Raw genomic sequence first — 18,108 nt, forward strand, 5'->3', positions numbered from 1 at the left:
GTCCCCCTCCCAGGGTCAGCACCTCCTGCTCAGTGCTTCTCACTGCATCTTCCTGGAGGAATTGGACGCAAAGCCCAAGGAGACTTGCACCAACAGAGAATTTGGTCTGAAGTCTCCCATTCCATCAATTTCGTGCACTGCTTTCTACTCTATAATATATCAGTTTTACTGTCATGTAAATGCTTTTTTTTCCCAAAAATTTTTTTGGAAAAATGAAGCTCCAGTAAGATGCTTGTGCTCTGTCTGTCCTGCCCATGGCCACACCCCGCAGGGGCACGAGCACCCCCGCGAGGAGCACAGTTAGTGGGGGGAGGGGAACACTTGTTAGTGTCCTATAAAGACAAGGTTGCAATAAAGTGAGTCACTTCGGTGCTCAAGGAAAGGTGAGGAGAGTGAAACCCATCCTCCCCAGGTGGGAGACCACGCACGCGCCCATCGGCAGATGCCTGCTCTTCTTGGGAGGCAGTCTCCCAAGACACCTGAGCACCACCGATGGCCTTGACGTCCGCACAATTCCAGTTTGTGCTACTGCACACTCGATCATTTTATTATCTCATTTAATCCTATTATAAATAGTCATACACAGCCCTTCTCGGTTGTTCCCAGGGTCAAGAGCTGAGAGGACTAAGATCTCCACTCGCCACAGCTCTGCTGGCTTCTCAGATGCCAGCCACTCCGGCACAGCCCGAGGAGGTGGCTGCAGAAGGGAGCAGGTTGTCAGGGTGGCCGAGGGGGAAACCAGAGGACAGAGAGGAAAAGCTTGACCCAAAACGCTTACAGACACCGCTTGGTTTCTTAGTATTAATTACTTAACAAGCTGGGTGCCAGAAACGTCCTTTAGGAGGTCATGTCTCTGTTTCCATCTTCCTGTTTGCAAAGAACTGGAAGTCCCGCAAATAGAAGCCCAAGTCAAAATGGATCAGAAACTAAAACGTTTTGGGGAACTGCCTGGAGTCCTCGCAGTCCTGGGTTGCCCCTGCCCTGTGTAACCAGCCTGTGCTGACTCGGCGCTTTGCGTGAGGGGCTAAGAAATGTGTCTGTGCTGCATGTTCAGTGTGCAGAAGCTGCACGCCCTGCTTTACATCACGTTTCCCCAAACCATTTTTAGACTCTGCTGTCATCTCCGCGGCGCCCGCTGGGCAGGGAGGGGCAGAGTGCTTCACGGGTTTCGGTGAAGCCAGGTTTTGACCCCTACCCATGATGTCCGCTCTTCAATGGAAGTGACCCGTGCCACCCACCCCACACCGGGGGCCTCCCCCTGCTGATCGCGGCAGGGGGCTGTTATATCTGGAGACCACACAGGGCCTGGGGCACCTGCCCACGTGCCTCCCCCCTTTCACAGCGCAGGCACTGCCCCGAGCTCCTCCTTTCCGTCACTCCGTCCTGTGAGCTAAAACCCTGTTTCTCTCCTGAAGGGGAAAAGCAAGGTGAGGCGGGTGAAGACCATCTACGACTGCCAGGCGGACAATGACGACGAACTCACCTTCGTGGAGGGCGAGGTGATCGTGGTCACCGGGGAGGAGGACCAGGAGTGGTGGGTACGTGCCGGTCGCGTCGTCACCCGGGGCCCGCCGCCACCCTGGCTGCCTGGAGACCAGAGGCCCTAGGAACCGCCCGGGTTCTCAGCGGCTGCAGGGGTGGCCAACATCCACGGCTGTCCGGGCTGCGTCAGGAGTGAGCCTCCAGGGGGCACCGGCAGGCAGAGGTGCAGGGCCGGCAGCCTCCTCTGCATTTCCCAGCGGATCGTTTTCTGACCCCAGAGTGGCAGGCCTGCTTCCTTGGCAGCCTGAGCCCCCTCTGGCCCAGAGGGACCCAGTTCTGTCTGCCAAGAAAGGGACGTGTGATTCGCAGTTGAGCCAGCAGAACCTGCGGATGCCCAGAAATACACATGTACACGCATGCACACACATGCACACCTTTGGCTTTCCTTCTTTTGGGCTCAGACAGTGACTTCAAATTCATGATCACAGCTGTAGGGATTTTGCTTGGACTGAAGCAGTGGTTCTCATCTGGGGCAGTTCTGCCCTCAAGGGGACATGTGATGATCAGGACCTGGGAAGGGTGGATGCTATTGGCATCAGGTGGATAGAAGCTGTGGTTTCTGCTATATCTCCTACAATATTTGTAAGAGACCCCACAACAAAGAACTGTCTGGCCCCCAAATGTCAAGAGTACTGAGGGTGAGAACCCCTGGACTAAAGCAGTGCCGTGTGTCTGTCTGTCTGTCTCTCAGAGAGACGAGGTAGGGGTGTCCCCGGTGCTGCTTCTGTTAGCAGAGTTGGGCTCGTCATGGGGCCGGTTGGAAAGCTAGTCGAGACTCTTGACAAGCCATTGTCCCTTCATGTATAAAGTGAGGCTCACTCTGTGCCCTGGATAAAGCACGTCCCCCCTACAAGCCATAGTGTCCTCTTCTGAAAAGTGAGACATGAGTAACCGTCCCTCACAAGGCTATGTAAGGACTCGTGTGTGTGACACCAACTAAGTCCCCATGGAGGGGTCGGCCGGGCCTTACTGTTAACTCCGCTCTGCAGTTGAGAGGCTGGTACACAGTAGCCCGGGTGGCTGCCCAAGGCCACGGTAGGGAAAAGAACCAGCCCTGGGCTGGACACCCAGCTGTGGCTCCAGCCACCCTGTGCCCCACAGGTCCTTCATGGAGGGAGATGAGAGCTGGCCTGGCTCTAAAAGCCACCCTTCTCTCCCTGTAAGTGTCACTTGAAGGCTGTCATTATTCTTCCTCATGGTAGGATTCTCTTTAATGCAGTAGATACTGACGTAACTGAGATACTTAGACACTTTTTGCAGGTACGTGGCTTACAGGTTTCAGCAGCTGCCGACAGAGTTGCCATAAACCTTGCCACCGTCCACTCAGACTTTCATTATCCTTCCCCCACAGCAACGAGAAAGCAAGTTCTTGGTACCCAGCAGTCCTTGCCATGTGTAGCATGGTTCGTGTCATCTCTCAGCAAGCCTGAGAGGAGGGGGCTTTGTAGCCCCGTCTGACAGACAAGGTGCTCGGCATGGTTTGGAAGGGTGGTCAAGCACCCTGGCTGAGGGTGAGCGTGGGCTCAAGGCTGCAGCCTGGGTGAGACCTTGGCAGGTCACCCCACCCCCGGGCCGCTGTCCCTTCCTGTATAAAGTGAGAGTCACAGGATATCGGTCCCCCAGGCTGCCTGCAGGTGGAGTGACCCACGGGGGGTGGTTTGGGCGGAGCGGGTGTCACGTGCTCTCATTTCACCGATGGGGAGGGCACACCCACCTCCCACCCAGGTCTGTGCCCAGGACCCCAGGTGCTCCTACCCCCCAGGCTTGTTCCAGGGCAGCCGCCAGCCTGACGCCTCTCCTTTCTGCCTGCAGATCGGCCACATCGAAGGGCAGCCTGAGAGGAAGGGGGTCTTTCCAGTGTCCTTCGTTCACATCCTGTCGGACTAGCAAAAAGCAGAAACTTCCGATTGTCCGCGTCCTTCACGCCCGACTGCTGCCTCCACGTAACCCTGTGCACACCGTGTAAATAGCTGCTGTTACTGAATGAGAAGCTCACGGAAGGGCCACCTCAGGAGGGGACAGAGTGTGTGTTGTAAATACCCTGTGGTCTTCTGCCTTCGCCAGTGTTAGGGCAGCCTTGGGACCAGGCGCGCCTCACTGGTTTGCCAAAGCCATCCGTGGCGTCTCGCACTTACATCTCTCTCTATGTGGTTTTCCAAGCAAACAAACAAAAACAGGAATATAGGAACTGCTGGCTTTGCAAATAGAAGTGGTCTCCCGCAACCGTTGAAGGGCATAGAATTGACTCTCTGTTCCTAACAATACAGTATTCTCAATTGTGTTACTGAAAATGCAACATTAGCAAAGAGGTGGGTTCTGTTTTCCAGGTGAAACTTTTAGCTCCATGACAGACCAGCCTGTAGTTACCCGTGTACACAGTTTACAGCTACAAAAACTTACTTTGGTATTTATTACAGAAAAGTGCTCTGTTAAATGTAAGTGTTATTCCTTCAGCAAAACATTCACTGACCCGAAACCTTTGGTGGCATTTTATAATGCCCACAGCCTCATCGTGCAGGTTTAGACAAGTGGGTTTATACTGTCTTAAGAGAATGAGTGCCCGCCCCTGAGATATTACCTCATTATGCAAAAACAACATATCCTTCATGACTATTTTCACAGAAGTTTAAAACACAGCTGATGAAGTTCAACTTTCAGGAACCAAGGACTGCCAGAAAATAGTAGCCTCTACATTATGCATGCGTTTAGAAGCTTACCTGAAATCTGCCTTTTATAAAGGAATAGTATAAATAAGTTGAACTGTGCATTTTTTAAATTTGATTGCCATTAAAGCAGAAGTTATAAGGCTGCAACAATATGTTTCTAGTCATTTGGCTTTCTCAAGAGTGTGACTTCACATATCATCATGAATTAGCATCTTTCAAATGTGTTAAAGCCCCTAATGTTTCAGTTTTAAATTCTTCTCTTAGTTTTGTTCTTGACAAATTTAAACTTTTAAAAGTTTATTCAAGCAGATGACGAATTTAAAAGTCAGTCCTGTACACCATCCCCACCCCCCCTCCCCAACCCTGCAGAATCCAGGTGCTGAAACCAGCCTTTTCCTTTTTCCATTCTCTTTACTGAGGTCGTAGATAACGTTTTGCGATCTCCAGCTCTGTTCAGCGGACACGTTACCTTCAAGTCAATTCATAACCAAGTTTTTGAACGCTGCTCTGAATCGCACTGTGAAACAGCGTCTTCCTGCCGTGAGTCTCTGCCCCTCTGGGCTCTTCTCTCACCCCCGCCGCATCTGTCAGACCATTAAGAACCTCGTGAGTGTTCCGGTCTTTTAAATCAGTATGAGTTTTGGGAAAGAACAGAGTCACTTCACTCCGCAGTCAGTGGGGCTGCTCCCTGATTCCGAGGCTCACGAGTCCTTCTGGTGTTACATTTGCTTAAACTGCTAGGTTGGCAACAGCACAGAGAACTAATATTTTTAAGCAGATAATCTTGGCAATGAATGAGAAATGTTCATTTCACAGAAGCACAACTCCCAACCAAACCCTGAGGGAAAGCCCTCTTTAATAGAGTCACAATGCTCCGTGAATAATTTCTTTCTGCTTAAGTGATTCCTATGAGAACTCTGAATAGCCACCTAATAAATAAACCTTGCATGACACACCCGCAACATACCTTATCAGCTGTTACTGGAAAGTGATTTTAAGCAGTTGCTTCCTCGGTGTCACGGCGCACGTGCACCCCACACAAGAACGTCAGGCAGCGGCCGACGTGCTGGTGTGTGTGGCGGACCGTGTTCGCAGCCTCTGTGTTTAAGCCACTCAGGTGTCAAGGCAGGAAGTCACCGTCCGAAGTTACTCAGTGTCCCAGTGCGTTCACTTAACACTTTTTCGGTTGCATTAAAGCACTATTCATTTTTGTGGCCTGCACTATTTTCAACTGATCTCAAAATAAACTGGTTTAAAACACATGCACACACGCACATGCGCGCGCGCACACACACACACACATACACACAAGCTAGATGTCTAAAATTACACGGAATCAATGTCTATTCTTTGTCCCTTTAGGAGCAACTTTCACGCAAATGCTTTTTTTTAACACTTTTGGGGGTTTTTTCTGGTTTCGTTTTTGTTTTCCATCAGGAATTTGAGTTCTCTCTAACCCAGCTTACCGTGGGACATAGGAAAACTGGGTCTAAGTACCTTTGGTGACCTTGGTGGAGTTTGAATCTGGTATTGTCCTTAAACTCAGTGAGCCACTATCTGCAATTTTGTACATGATAATAGAGTATTTTGAAGGTATGGAACCTTATGGGAAAAATAGCTAATTAGTTCTTTTTTCCCCCAAAGGGGAGTTATGTTCTGCAAATAGTGTGTGTCTTATTTTACTGTTGAACAGCAATGGCTATTTATTTTTTTATTGCCTAGAACTTCAGCCTGTTGTGTAGGGATCCCATAGCACCACCAGTGAAATTCCGAACTCCCATCTGGATGTTACGATCAAAACATCAGTACACTTGTCATTTCACACGTATTTAATGTGACAGTTTTTCAGTACTGTATGTGTTCATTTCTACTTTTTTTAATATTTAAAATTGCTTTTAAATAAACATATTCTCAGTTGATCCCAAACATCTGACATCAGGCCATTTTGTGCGTTGTCCACTACTCTTCTGATTGGAAAAAAATCAGAACTTCACTTGGCTGTGCTTTTGGGGATGTGGATAACACAAGTCATTCCAGCTTCCACGGAAAAACTTACTTTGGGGGTGTAAAAATGTGCATCACTTTCCTCGGCTTGCAGAACATGGACCGCGGTGTTTTTGTCTCTCCTCCCCCATCCCCAGTTCCCTCTCCCACCTCCAGGTACCCAGCCCCACTCCTATTTATGTACAGGGCAGGGGGGCCTGCACATCATGGTGTCATGAGGATCACATGTTGATACGCTCCTCCGTGGTGCCCAGCACGGACCTGCCGCTGTGCGTGAGCTTCTGTCCCATAGCTGTCACCGCTGAGACGACCACGCTGAGCAGACCTGGTCCAGGCATCGGGCCTGAGTCATCATATCTCACCTTCAACGAGCCATGGGGAGCCTCCGTGAGCCTCCCAGCTCCAAGGAGCCTGAAAAGGAGGTTTCGGAAGGTTTGTGATAGGGCAGCACCTGTCATGGCTGGTGCACGACCAAGCCGAGGGCCCAGGTGAGCAGTTCTGTCTCCGAGGCTGCATCAGGATCCCTGCCCGACGGGAGACAGCCTCCATCCCAACATCCCGGCCAGAGGAGCGCAGCAGCGGGATGCAGACCAAGACCACGGCCTTGAAGGTCCCAAAGTGCTGGTCTCAGTGTTCCTTTTGTTTCCTTTCACGAAAGGCCGTAGATCCGAATGGCTGTTCGCACACGGCCACAAGATAAATCCTGCGGACGCGCTGCCGGGGAAAACGGCGTGGAAGCCAGTGATATTCTGTCAGGTTGTATCTGGGAGAGGCTCGCGTGACCATCTGGGTGTTTCCTACCAAAGGGCAGCTAGCTTTCCTTCTAATTACAAAGTGTTACGATGTTTGCTTGGTTATATACTGTTTTAAACCTGGAGCAGTCTCTGTGAAGTTAATGGACTGGCCTCGCCTGTGTGCTGTGAGACTGTCTCCCAGGGACACTAGAAACAGGAGGGCACTCTAATCCTTTGGGTCCTTTGGGCACGGGACGGTAGATGGGCCGCTGTTTCCTGTACGTGGAGTCAGTCCTCTGGGAGGCAGAAGGCCTCCTCGGGCACGTCTTCAGATGAGGAAGCCCACTTGTGGGGCTGAAGTGACTTGCTCAGGGTCACAGTAAGTCATGGCAGTGGCGTGAGCCCAGGGCTTTGTGGCCTCGGCACCAGCCTCTCCCACCCCGTCCTCCTCAGCCCTGCTTTTCTCTCCTCTCCCCTGACCCTGTGCCCTCCTCTGTAGTTTGTCTTCTTCACTCCCAGGATGCATGTGTGTGTGTGTGTGTGTGTGTGTGTGGCAGAGGGAGGCTGGGAGTGATAATTACTGGGTAATTCAACCGATTCTCCTCTGCCTGCTACCCCCACCCATGTGTTCGAGTCCATCCCCAGTGGGAATCTTGATTTCCCCGAATCTGCAGTGTGTAGGTAATTCGGAGCCAGCAGGCGTGCCTCGGCTGAGGACATGTCCGCTCCCACAAGCGATAGGTGGACAGACATGTCCAGGGCCTGGCCTCTGCAGCCTGCAGCCTGGCGTGGAGGTGAACTCTTAAACCATGTCTTCTTACCCTTGCCTCTGACGTCCGTGCATCCACCAACACTCCTTGTGTCAGGACGACGCCAGACCTACGGTCGCAGAGACTCACCCTACACTCTCCCCAGGAAGCCCAGGCTGGAGAGAGGGGTGGATAGCAGTGATTACTGGGGGACTCACTGGGCAGGGGGCTTCCCGGAGGAAGGGGGTCTGCACCCATCCTAGAGGCCTGTATGATCGATGGAGAAGGTGAAGGCACATGCAGGGCCCCCTGGAGAGTCATGCGCCCCTCCTTCGCAGGAGGCTGGCTCCCCCACGACAGCAGCTACCCTGCACCCAGGGCTCCATGTGGCCGGGGCGCCAGGCCAAGTGCCTGATCGTCACACTCACACTTATCCCAGCTACACTGAAGCTGAATCAGTGTCTTCCCTGTTTTACAGTTTAGGAGACTGATGCTCAGAGAGGTTACGATGCAAGTTGCTAAAAGTCAAGTCACTCATGAGGGGCGGGGGCCAGACTTGAACCCTGAGGTCAGGGCTCATGTGGCTCCCAGCCGTGAGTGACCTTGTGCCGCCTCTGCTGCTGTTGTGACCCTGGCTGCCCTTGCTGAAGAGAAGCCTGGTCGGAGCCGGCCCACCCCGGCCTTGTCCGGACAGGTCGGCCCCAGGGAAGTGTAAAGCAGGACGTGCAGTGAACTTTGCATTCAGAGAAGGGACGGCCTTTGCCAGCAGGGCCCCAGGGTGAGCATTTCGTGGGCAGCTGCTCTGCAGAGGTCACGCTAGCGCACGGTGTCCTGGGCGTGTAGCGTGTGACGGAGCAGAAAGCCGCAGGTCTGCGAGCACAGCAGCCCCATCAGCGAGCACTGAAACACTTAAGCTCCTGAAAACAGGAATTAAGGCTCAGATAAACACAGCTGTTTTGCAAAAAAAAATCTTAAAACCACACAGCCAACCCTAGTCAGGCTCAGAAGGCCAAAACTTTGACCTGACGCAAACCTGCGTGGGGAGAAGCCCTGTTCGGCTTCACACTTCATCCGACGGGATTTCAACTTTCCCTTTACAGCTCCCAGCAGCTCGGAGGATGAGAGATGGAGACTGTCGTCTGCGCGTGGGCCTGAGATACAGCAGAGCTGGGTTTTGAGATTTGGGCCAGCATCACCTGGGGTCCTTGGTATTCAAATCAGATTCCTGGGCCCCGTCCCTGAAGATTTGGAGTCACAGGAGGGGGCCGGGAATCTGCATTTACCCAGCATCCCCAGGTGGTCCCCATGTACTTCCCAGGGGCATGGGTCCCTCTCAGCCTCCCCAGAATGACAAGAACTTTAAACCTTGCCTTCCCCAGTGACAAGTGAGAAATCAGAGGCACAAATCTACTAATGCTTGACGTGCGGTCAGTGATCTCTAAGTATTCCCTGCATGAGCGGGCACATGAAACCTCCAGGCCAAAGTAAGTAAAAGAGCCCCCCTGCTGAAAACCGGGGTTGTGCTGGGGGAGAGGGGAGGGGGCTTGTGTTAGGGGAGGGGGTAGCATTCCCCCTCCAACCAAGGGTCAAAGCCAGATGGGAGCCTCTGATCCACGTTTGCTCTGCCCACTCGCCCTGCAGATTGCTGACTCCCACTGGGCACACAGGCGGCTTGACAATGGACCTCTTTCTATGGTGCATTAAGCTGCAGAACAAAGATGCACAAGAATACATTGTCTGAATGTGCAAGCTTAGTTCCTGCTCAGCTGGAACCACTTAGAAAACCCAGACACCAGGACTCCCCTGGCTGGCTCCGCCTGCGGAGAGCAGTTGACGGCTTCCCTACCTGGGTCCCCTTTTTCGGCTCTGCCACCCTCAGAAAGCTCTAGAGCTGACAAACCTCAAGAACACCCAGGCTGTCCTGCTGGAGCCAAGGTCGAGGCTGGCCCGCGCCCACGTTGGGGTTGCCGGGTGGTGAGAGCCCGCGAGGAGAGGGGACAGGAAAGGAGTCAGAGGAGGCAGACAGCAGGAAGAGTCGCAGTGAAGTTGGCTGACAGTCTGTCTACTACAGGTGACATGCATATGCCCTGTGACCCAGGGTTCCCAGATAGAATTTGTGCATGTGCCAGACAAAAGAATATGCTATCAGGTCCATAGCAGGCCTGCTTATAATAGTAAAAACCTGTAAATGACCCAAATCTCCAACTCAGTAGAATGAGCATATAATTGGGGCATCGTCAGTGACAAGAATGAACCACCCACACACAACGATCAGGATGGATGTGGCAAACAACGTTGAGGCCAGAAGCTGCCCTCACCAAGAAGTCACCTTTGATTCTCCATAATGTAAAAAAATAGGGAATCTGTGTGGTTACCAGTCAGAATCATGGCTACCCAAAGGGGACCCGGAGGGGAGGCTCAGGGAAGGACCATGAGGCACAGACACTGCTCTTTCTTTTTCTGGATCTTGGTCACAGGTTTTTTTCAATTTGTGAAAATTTATTGAGCTGTTCGCTGCTGATAGGTACACTTTTCTATGTCTGTGTTATGTTATCCTCAGTGGAATACTGATAAATGTGCAAACAACTCTCAAAAAAAAAATTAAAGCCCTTATTTGTAGCATTTGCCAATTCCCAATTGTCAATATTTCTACCTGGATGATTGCAAGCTACCAGTGTGATGTCACTGAATGCCGTGTAGGTAAAAGAGGCAGACCATCCTTTGTAATCCCTCCTCGCAAGTTGGTTTGAACCAGCTCTAGCAGACCACTGGTTATACTTTGACAAAAGTTCAAAAAAAAAAAAAGTCTAAATGCTGACGTTGGATAAGGGCTGATGAAGGTAAGCGCCTTCTGACCTAGCTACCTGTGGGGCCCCCATGCTAGCAACACCCAACACCTACCTCCTCACCTCTCTCTGCTCTTTTTAAAAAAATGTTATAACAGCTTTATTGCAATACAGTCCATACACCATACAATTCACTCATTCAAGGTGTACATTTCAATGGTTTTTAGTATATTCACAGAACTGCACAACCATCACCACAATCAATTTTAGAACATTTTCATCACCCAAAAAAGAAATCCTAAACCCATTAGCAGTCACTCCCGTTTTCCTCCAACCCCTGGCAGCCACTAACTTACTTCCTGTCCCTGTAGAGATTTGTCTCTTTTGGAAATTTCGTATCAGTGAAAGCATATAATGTATGGGCCCCCTGGGACTGGCTTCTTTTATTCAGTATGTTTTCAAGGTTTATCCATGTTGTAGCATATATCAGTATTTCGTTTCTTTTTTATTGCCTAGTAATATTCCACTGTATCACTAGCCTTCCTTTTGTTTATTCATTGATGAGTGTTTGGGTTGTTTCTACTATTTTGACTGTTATGAATAGTTCTGCTAAGATTGTGGATAAGTTTTTGTGTGGATATATGTTTTCATTTCTCTTATACATATACCTAGGGGTTGAATTGCTGAGTTGTAGGGTAACTGTGTGCAACCACCTGAGGAATTGCCAGCCTGTTTTTCAAAGCAGCTGCACCATTTTGTATTCCCACCAGCAGCATATGAGGGTTCCAACTTCTCCACATCCTTAACAACCCTTGTTATTATCTGTCTTTTTCATTACAGACATCCACGTGGGTGTGGAGCAGTATCTCACTGTGGTTTTGATTTGCATTTTCCTGATGACAAATGATGTTGACCATCCCTTTGTGTGCTGGCTGGCCATTTGTATATCTTCTCTGGAGAAATAGGACCCTTGCCCACTTTAAGATTGCATCAGGTGTCTTTTTGTTATTGAGTAGTAGGAGTTCTTTATATATTCTAGATACAAGTCTCCTAGCAGACCTGTGCTTGCAAAAATGTTCCCTCGTTCTGTGTGTTGTCTTTTCCTTCCACTCTTTTGAATATGCATCTTGTCCTCAAGAAGATGGAACCACAGCCTTCAAAACCCAGGCAAGTCACCTAAATATGTGACATGACCTTGGGTTTTTCTCCAGTAACACTGCTGTTCAGGCTACACTGAGCGTTTCTGGGGCCTCTGGGAGCACAGATGTGGGCACGGGATTCCGTGGCACTGGGTTTGACATGGCGTGTCCCCCTCGTAGCTGAGTGAACGTGGGCAAGCTAGCTGACCCCTCTGAACCTAAGATTTCTCATCCATGAGATGTGGATACTACTGCTGCCCTCGAAAGATGGACAGACAACAGACAGCTTGGAACATTTTAGAATAGGCCTTGTATAATTTTTAACTATGTGCCCATTCTGCTTTGATAAATTTTTTTTTAAATACCATGTAAGACCTGTATCTGGTCTGGTATCAGTTAGAGGCTCCGTGAATGATCATCCCCTCCTTCACCCTGCTGTTTATGCTAAAGTACTCGGCACAGCCCCCCAACCCTGCACCGCCAGTCTTCTTAATTGTTCGGAGCTGCTTTTAGTAGAGGAAGCTTGAACCTGCCACCTCTTAGTGTGGTGGGGAGGACGAGAAGCTAAATGTCACCGCTTTTGCTTTTATTATTATTCAATCAGAGACAAACAAGTGTTTCTTGGCTTCTTGGGCAAATAAAAACTTTACCAACAATAGAAACCAAAAGAAAGTGTCTGTTTGCTGTCCTTTCAAGAGGAAGTAGCCTTTGGGCCCCAGAAGGGGTTTCTCAGTCTCTCCCGCAACATCACAGCATCCACCACCCCACCCCCCAGAGCGGAGCCCAGCTGGGCGTCTGCACCCCAAGCCTGGGGCCTGGTCTGCTCCGAGTCCCACCTCGCTGACGATGCCCTCAGCCTGCTTGCTGCAGAAGTCAGACTGCGAGGGGCCCGGGAAGAGGGGCAGGATCTTAGATCCCGGGGAGCAGTTCTGGTGGTTCTGAAGCTGGACTTCTTTAACAGACAGGTGTGCTCAGGGGTCAGGGAGGCACTGCCAAAGATTGAGATGTGAGTTTAAGAACAAAAATGAAACTCCGGGTGTTCCTCATCTCTGCCCCTCCGGGCCTTAACAGTAAAGTCACTCCCTGACATGAGTCAGGCTGGGGAGTCCTCGTATCATGATAAGGCATCACCTCTGCTCCGAGAACCCTCCCTGCCAGGTCAGATTCTTGTGGCTTGAATGCACCCAGCTCCCTGTGCCCAGGATGCCCGTGGGGCCAGGAGGTCCTCAGGGAGCCAATCCCAATGCAAGTACCCAATGCTCCCCTTCCCGCTGCCAAGCAGCCCATTGTCTCTGTTCAATCTCTGCGTGTGTCTCTCTTTCCCTCGACATAACCTGCGGGTCTCAAACTTGAGTGTTGAAGATGCAAACCCCACACCCCTGTCTCCAAGGCTCTGAGTCAGCAGGTCTAGGCTGGGGGGAGCTGGCGCTCAGCATCGAGTCAGCAAAACAAATGCCTTCAATCCTTAAATAAAGCGACTTCCAGGAGGGGGGCAGTCTAAACTATAACAATCCTTTTGGTAACACATAAGAGTAGGAGGAGGGAACTAGCTCAGTGGTAGAGCGTTTGCTTAGCATGCCCAAGGTTCTGGGTTTAATCCCCAGCACCTCCATTAAAAAAAAAAAAAAAAGTGGCACAAAAAATTAGTACATTGACCAAAATTTTAGCTCTTGAGAATTTTTCCTAAGAAAAAATTCTGTTATTTTAAAAATACACATGACTGGTAAATTAAGGTGCATCCACCCAATAAAATAATATGCAGCCATAAAAAAACGGAACTATAGAACATGCAAACATGCTCAATATATGATGCTTCAGGGCATAATCTAACAACCACCAACGGGATGGATTTACGAAGGTGCGGTGTATCCTGACAATGGAGCGCTAACAGCTGTCAAAAAGAAGAAAGTGGAAATTCTTCACGTGTCAAGAGAAAGATCTCCCTTACATACCTGGTTCATACCTGGGAGAAGTCTGGAAGGATTCGAGTGCCACAGTTCTGAGGTCAGAACTATACTCTGTATTTTTTCACATATGTAATTTATAGATTATATATCACGTAGATAATAAACTGCTGGTGACAAATCTTGGCTTAACCACTTTGGAAAGTGGGTGGTAGTATTTAAGAAATTTGAAGCGACGCATGTCTACCGATTACCCGGCCACTCCCCGCCTGGTGCAAAGACTCTTTCCTACATGTGCACAAGGAGACATGGAAAAGAAAATTCCTGCAAAAGTACTATTGGGAAGAGCAAAATATTGGAATAAGGCAGATGTCATCCACAAAAGAATGAATAAGAGAACTGTGTTAAGGTTATACCGTGGATCACTACCCAATGTTGGTGAATTCTCAGAAAGAATTAGCCGGTTTCTCAGGTATGTACTGTGTTCTGTTCTTCTGCCTGAGGAATGATCTCTGACTTCATGGGTCCACACTCTCCTGGGGGACTGCAGGGAAGAGAGCGTGGGAGACATGGAAAGACTCCGTGGTTTTCACTCGGTGGTAACGTGCGCTGTGAATCACTGGAGTAGACATGTGGCGACATGAATAAATCCGGTCGAGCAAAAAAGAAAGTTGCAGAAGGGTTCATCCAAAATAAAACCATTTATATGAAGTTTTAAAAATCTACAAAATTCTGCATGTTGTTTATGGAGACATGGGGGTGGTTCTCCCAAGCTCAGGGTAGCGGTTATGTGGGGAGGAGTGGCCGGAGAGCCAGGGCCACAGAAGGTGACACAGGACTTCCCCTCCGCAAAGAAAAGGAAGGAAGGAGAAGATCTGATACAAATATGGCCAAATGTCAAGACACCAGCGCGCATGCGGAGCAGGTAGGACTAGAGGGGGCCCTGGAAGGAAGCCCGAGTTGGGTGCCAGGGGCCAGGAAAGGGCTTTCCCCGAGGGCAGAGCCCCAGGAACAGACAGATGCTCCTTCTATCACGGAGCTGACACTCCTTCCCAAGTTTAAAGAAATGGAAAACCAAACTGCTTTTCTTTCCTGGGCTAAGCTGCAGTCAGGCTGGCCCCTCCCTGCCCTCGTTCTTGCCTGCTCAGCCTCATCTCAGTCGGTTTACTCACTTTTGCCCCTTGTGGTCCCTCCTGCTTGGGCAGTTGCGGCCAGAGGCCGCTGAGAAAGTCCACGGGAGGCCCCGTAAAGCACAGCTGTTCAAGCTCGAGGGCAAACTTAAACAGCCCGGGGGCAGAGAAAGGTCTGTTTTCCAAGTTCTTCCAAGATAGACTCACAGAGCACCTGCTGGGTGCCAAGCTGGGCTCAGGTACTCAGAATAGCACAGGGAATGAGATGGACAAGATCCCCATTTTCCAGAAGCTTCCATTCAGTGGGAGGATACAAACTAAATAAGCAGAGTAAAATAATGCCCAATAATAAGTTTCCTGGCGAATATGAAACAGGATAATCTCACAGTGACTAGGGTCACTTGGTAATCCCAGAGAAGTTTAGAGCCTTCTCTGTTTTCCTCAGCAAGGTTTAAAATGAACTTTCATTAATCCAAGAAAAAAAAAAAAGTTTTCAGCTCATGATTCTCTTTCACAGAAAGAAGAGGGAGTTGAGGTGAAAACAGTGTCATTTTTCCAACTGTTAGTTGTTGGAAAGAATCACTTTACTCTTTCTTGTCCTTCCGAAATACCTCCGGTGTGCCAAGAATGTGACTTTTATGAGCTGTATTTCTCTAATGGTAATGCCTGTTCTTCCCCTGTTCTTGCCACGAGCAGTTAGCAACAATTACTGCAGGAAGAAACCGGTTCTTTCTCACACAATCAGGTGGCCTGTTCAAAGATGCAGTTTTTTAAGCTGTAAAACAAAAATATCAAGGGAGAGTATGATGATTACAGGAATTTATTTCTTTTAAAGGCATTTTTTTTTCCTTTTAAGGATTAAAGGCACAGAATCATTCCTTCCTCTTTCCAGAAATGTTCCATGAACACTGTTCTGGAAAGACCACAGTGTGTGGAGCTGGGATGCAGATGATGGAGATACCTTCCTGCATTCAGTCTCCTGACCATCGGGGCCCCAGACAGCCATAGTAGGAGACAGAAAGCGGTAGGTGCTGCCAGAAAGGCATTGCCAGAGGGGTTCAGGGCAGAAATGAGATTGCTTCCAGCAGGGACAATCAAGGCACACCGTGGAGCTGGTAGCAGTGGGCTGGGCTTCGAAACACAGAAAAAGAATCTAATCCCAAGTGAGAGGCACAGAGGCTGGGGGCACGACCTTTTTTATCTTCTCAGGAGTCACCATTCTTCCTGCTGCCTACCATTAAGTGTCTGAAACAGTGTTTCTTCTTCTTTTTTTTTTTTTTTTTTCCGGTGAAGTCTGGAGAATAAACCCAGTCCTTCTGATCCAACCTTGGCTGGAAGTCCACCCTATCTATTTTCACTGGTAAAACCTCTTCCTGTGGGTGACCCTACCATCATGATCATGGGGTCAGCCAGCGACTCGGATACTAGGTACATAAGGGTGCCTTTGAATTCTAGAGTTGGTTCTTGTAATGGGGCAAACCACAGGCATCGGGGCTGGAGATCAGGTTCAAGTCCGGCTTCTGGTGTAAACAGAGGACATGGGGCACATGACTTTGACTCTCTGGCCAGCATTTCCTTTTCCGTCAGACAGTAGTAACAGTACCTGCCTCACCTCGAGGAACGGGGGTTGGAGGGCGAAAGGGAGTGTGCGTAAAATCCATCTGTAAACTTTTAAGCCCCGGGGATTATAAGGTCTGCTTATTAGCTACTTTTATAGGCCCCCTCTTTTATCATCCAACAAAGTTGATACTCAAGGAATCACTGGATGGTCACTTAATCCATTTATACTCATAACTGGGCACGCAAAGCAATTGCAGTTTATTGCAAAAATGTGCATGTGTCAAAGACAAATGTAAAGGGTACAAATACACGTGGCATTAACCTTTCGAGGATTACCTGTATCATTTGTCACCTCCCGGACTTCATTTGTTTATGTAACCACAACTATTGCTATAAATCATCTTTCTCAGAACGCTTAGGGGGCCTTTCCTTTTGCATGAGTGTGACAGCTGAGTGACTTTTACCAGTGCACTTTTCCCTCCAAGTAGTAATAATGGAAGAAGAGCAGCAACCACAAACATCCCTGGTCCAGGATGGGCTCCAGGCAGCACTAAGCAGCTGAGCTGTATCACTGCCTTGAAACCTCACCGCGGCCCTGTGAGCTGATCACCCCCATTTTCCTGATGAGTAAACTGAGGCTTAGAGAATTTGGGGAGTGCCAACTCCTGTCTCTAAAACTTTTGCCATTAAAGCGAATCAAATCAGATTCTCAATAGCCACAATGCTTCCAACTAGAGCCCTCAATTAACTGTGTGTTTATGTGTGTGTGTGTGCACGTGTGTACACGTGTACATTCCTTCAGGCTCAGTCAGCTTCAAGAAAAAGAGATAAATGACTAGATAAACTTGTTTTGAGAATTCCTTCCTTTTTACCCCATTTTATTTATTTACTGCATGAATGATTCTTTAAATTCTGTAGTGCTTGGAGGAGGGTATAGGTCAGTGACAGAGTGCGTACTTCACATGCACAGGGTCCTGGGTTCAATCCCCAGCACCTTCACTAAAAAAAAAACTAATTAAAAAATACATAAATAAACCTAATTACCACCCCTACAAAAACAAAAAAAATTTTAATTAAAAAAGAGAAAAAATTCTATAGTGCTTTACAAGTTTCAAAAGTTTCACACACATGATTTTATATAATCCCATGATAACCCTTTTTTCCCTTACCCTTATATTGCCCCTCCCCCTTCCCTCTCCCCACTGGTGACCACTAGTTTGTTCTCTATATATGAGTCTGCCTTTTTTTTTTATTCACTAGTTTGTTGTATTTTTTAGATTCCATGAATAAGCTATATTATACAGTATTTCTCTTTCTCTCTCTGACTTATTTCACTCAGCCTAATGCCCTCCAAGTCCATCTATGTTGCTGCAAATGGCAAAATGTCCTTCTTTTTTATGGCTGAGTAATAGTCCATTGTATTTATACACCACGTCTTCTCTATCCATTCATCTGTTGATGGACACTTAGCTTGCTTCCATACCTTGGTCCTTCTTTTTTTCTTTTTTTAAGTACAGCTTGAGGGGTGATGCTAGAGTCAGTCTGTACCAGTGGTCCTGGAGCACTTGTCTCAGTTCATTCACTCCTATTCACACATTCAGCTCACTTGTCTAGCCCCAACGGTTCCAGGCACTCTGTCCAATACACAAAAACAAAAAATAATGACTTCAAGGAAGATGTCTTGAATTATGTTCAAGAGAATGGATGCAGGCAACCATTTGCTTACTACATGGCCTTGGGCGAGTCATTTAGACTCCTGGGCCTCAGATTCTTCATTTGAAAGGTGAAGATGACAACGGCACCTACTGCTGAATGAGATCCTATACGTCAAGCACTAAGCCAGGCGCATCACATAGTAAACGCTCCATGGATACTACCTGTTGACACTCAGCCT

The 18,108-nt window shown here is 48.9% G+C and overlaps 1 protein-coding gene across 5 annotated transcripts in view; it reads left to right on the top strand.

Moving 5' to 3' along the window:
• Window positions 1-6,134, top strand: part of ASAP1 (ArfGAP with SH3 domain, ankyrin repeat and PH domain 1) — a 313,187-nt gene extending 307,053 nt beyond the window's left edge. For all 5 annotated transcript variants that reach the window (XM_064476843.1, XM_064476844.1, XM_064476839.1 and 2 more), the window contains 2 exons: window positions 1,416-1,538; window positions 3,355-6,134. In XM_064476843.1, coding sequence (XP_064332913.1) covers window positions 1,416-1,538; window positions 3,355-3,429 — 198 coding nt within the window. In that variant the 3' untranslated portion in view covers window positions 3,430-6,134. The remainder of the gene's footprint in view (window positions 1-1,415; window positions 1,539-3,354) is intronic.
• The last annotated feature ends 11,974 nt before the right edge of the window (window positions 6,135-18,108 follow it).

The sequence above is a fragment of the Camelus dromedarius genome, chromosome 20 (genome assembly GCF_036321535.1).
Source record: "Camelus dromedarius isolate mCamDro1 chromosome 20, mCamDro1.pat, whole genome shotgun sequence".
Taxonomy (NCBI): Eukaryota; Metazoa; Chordata; class Mammalia; order Artiodactyla; family Camelidae; genus Camelus; species Camelus dromedarius.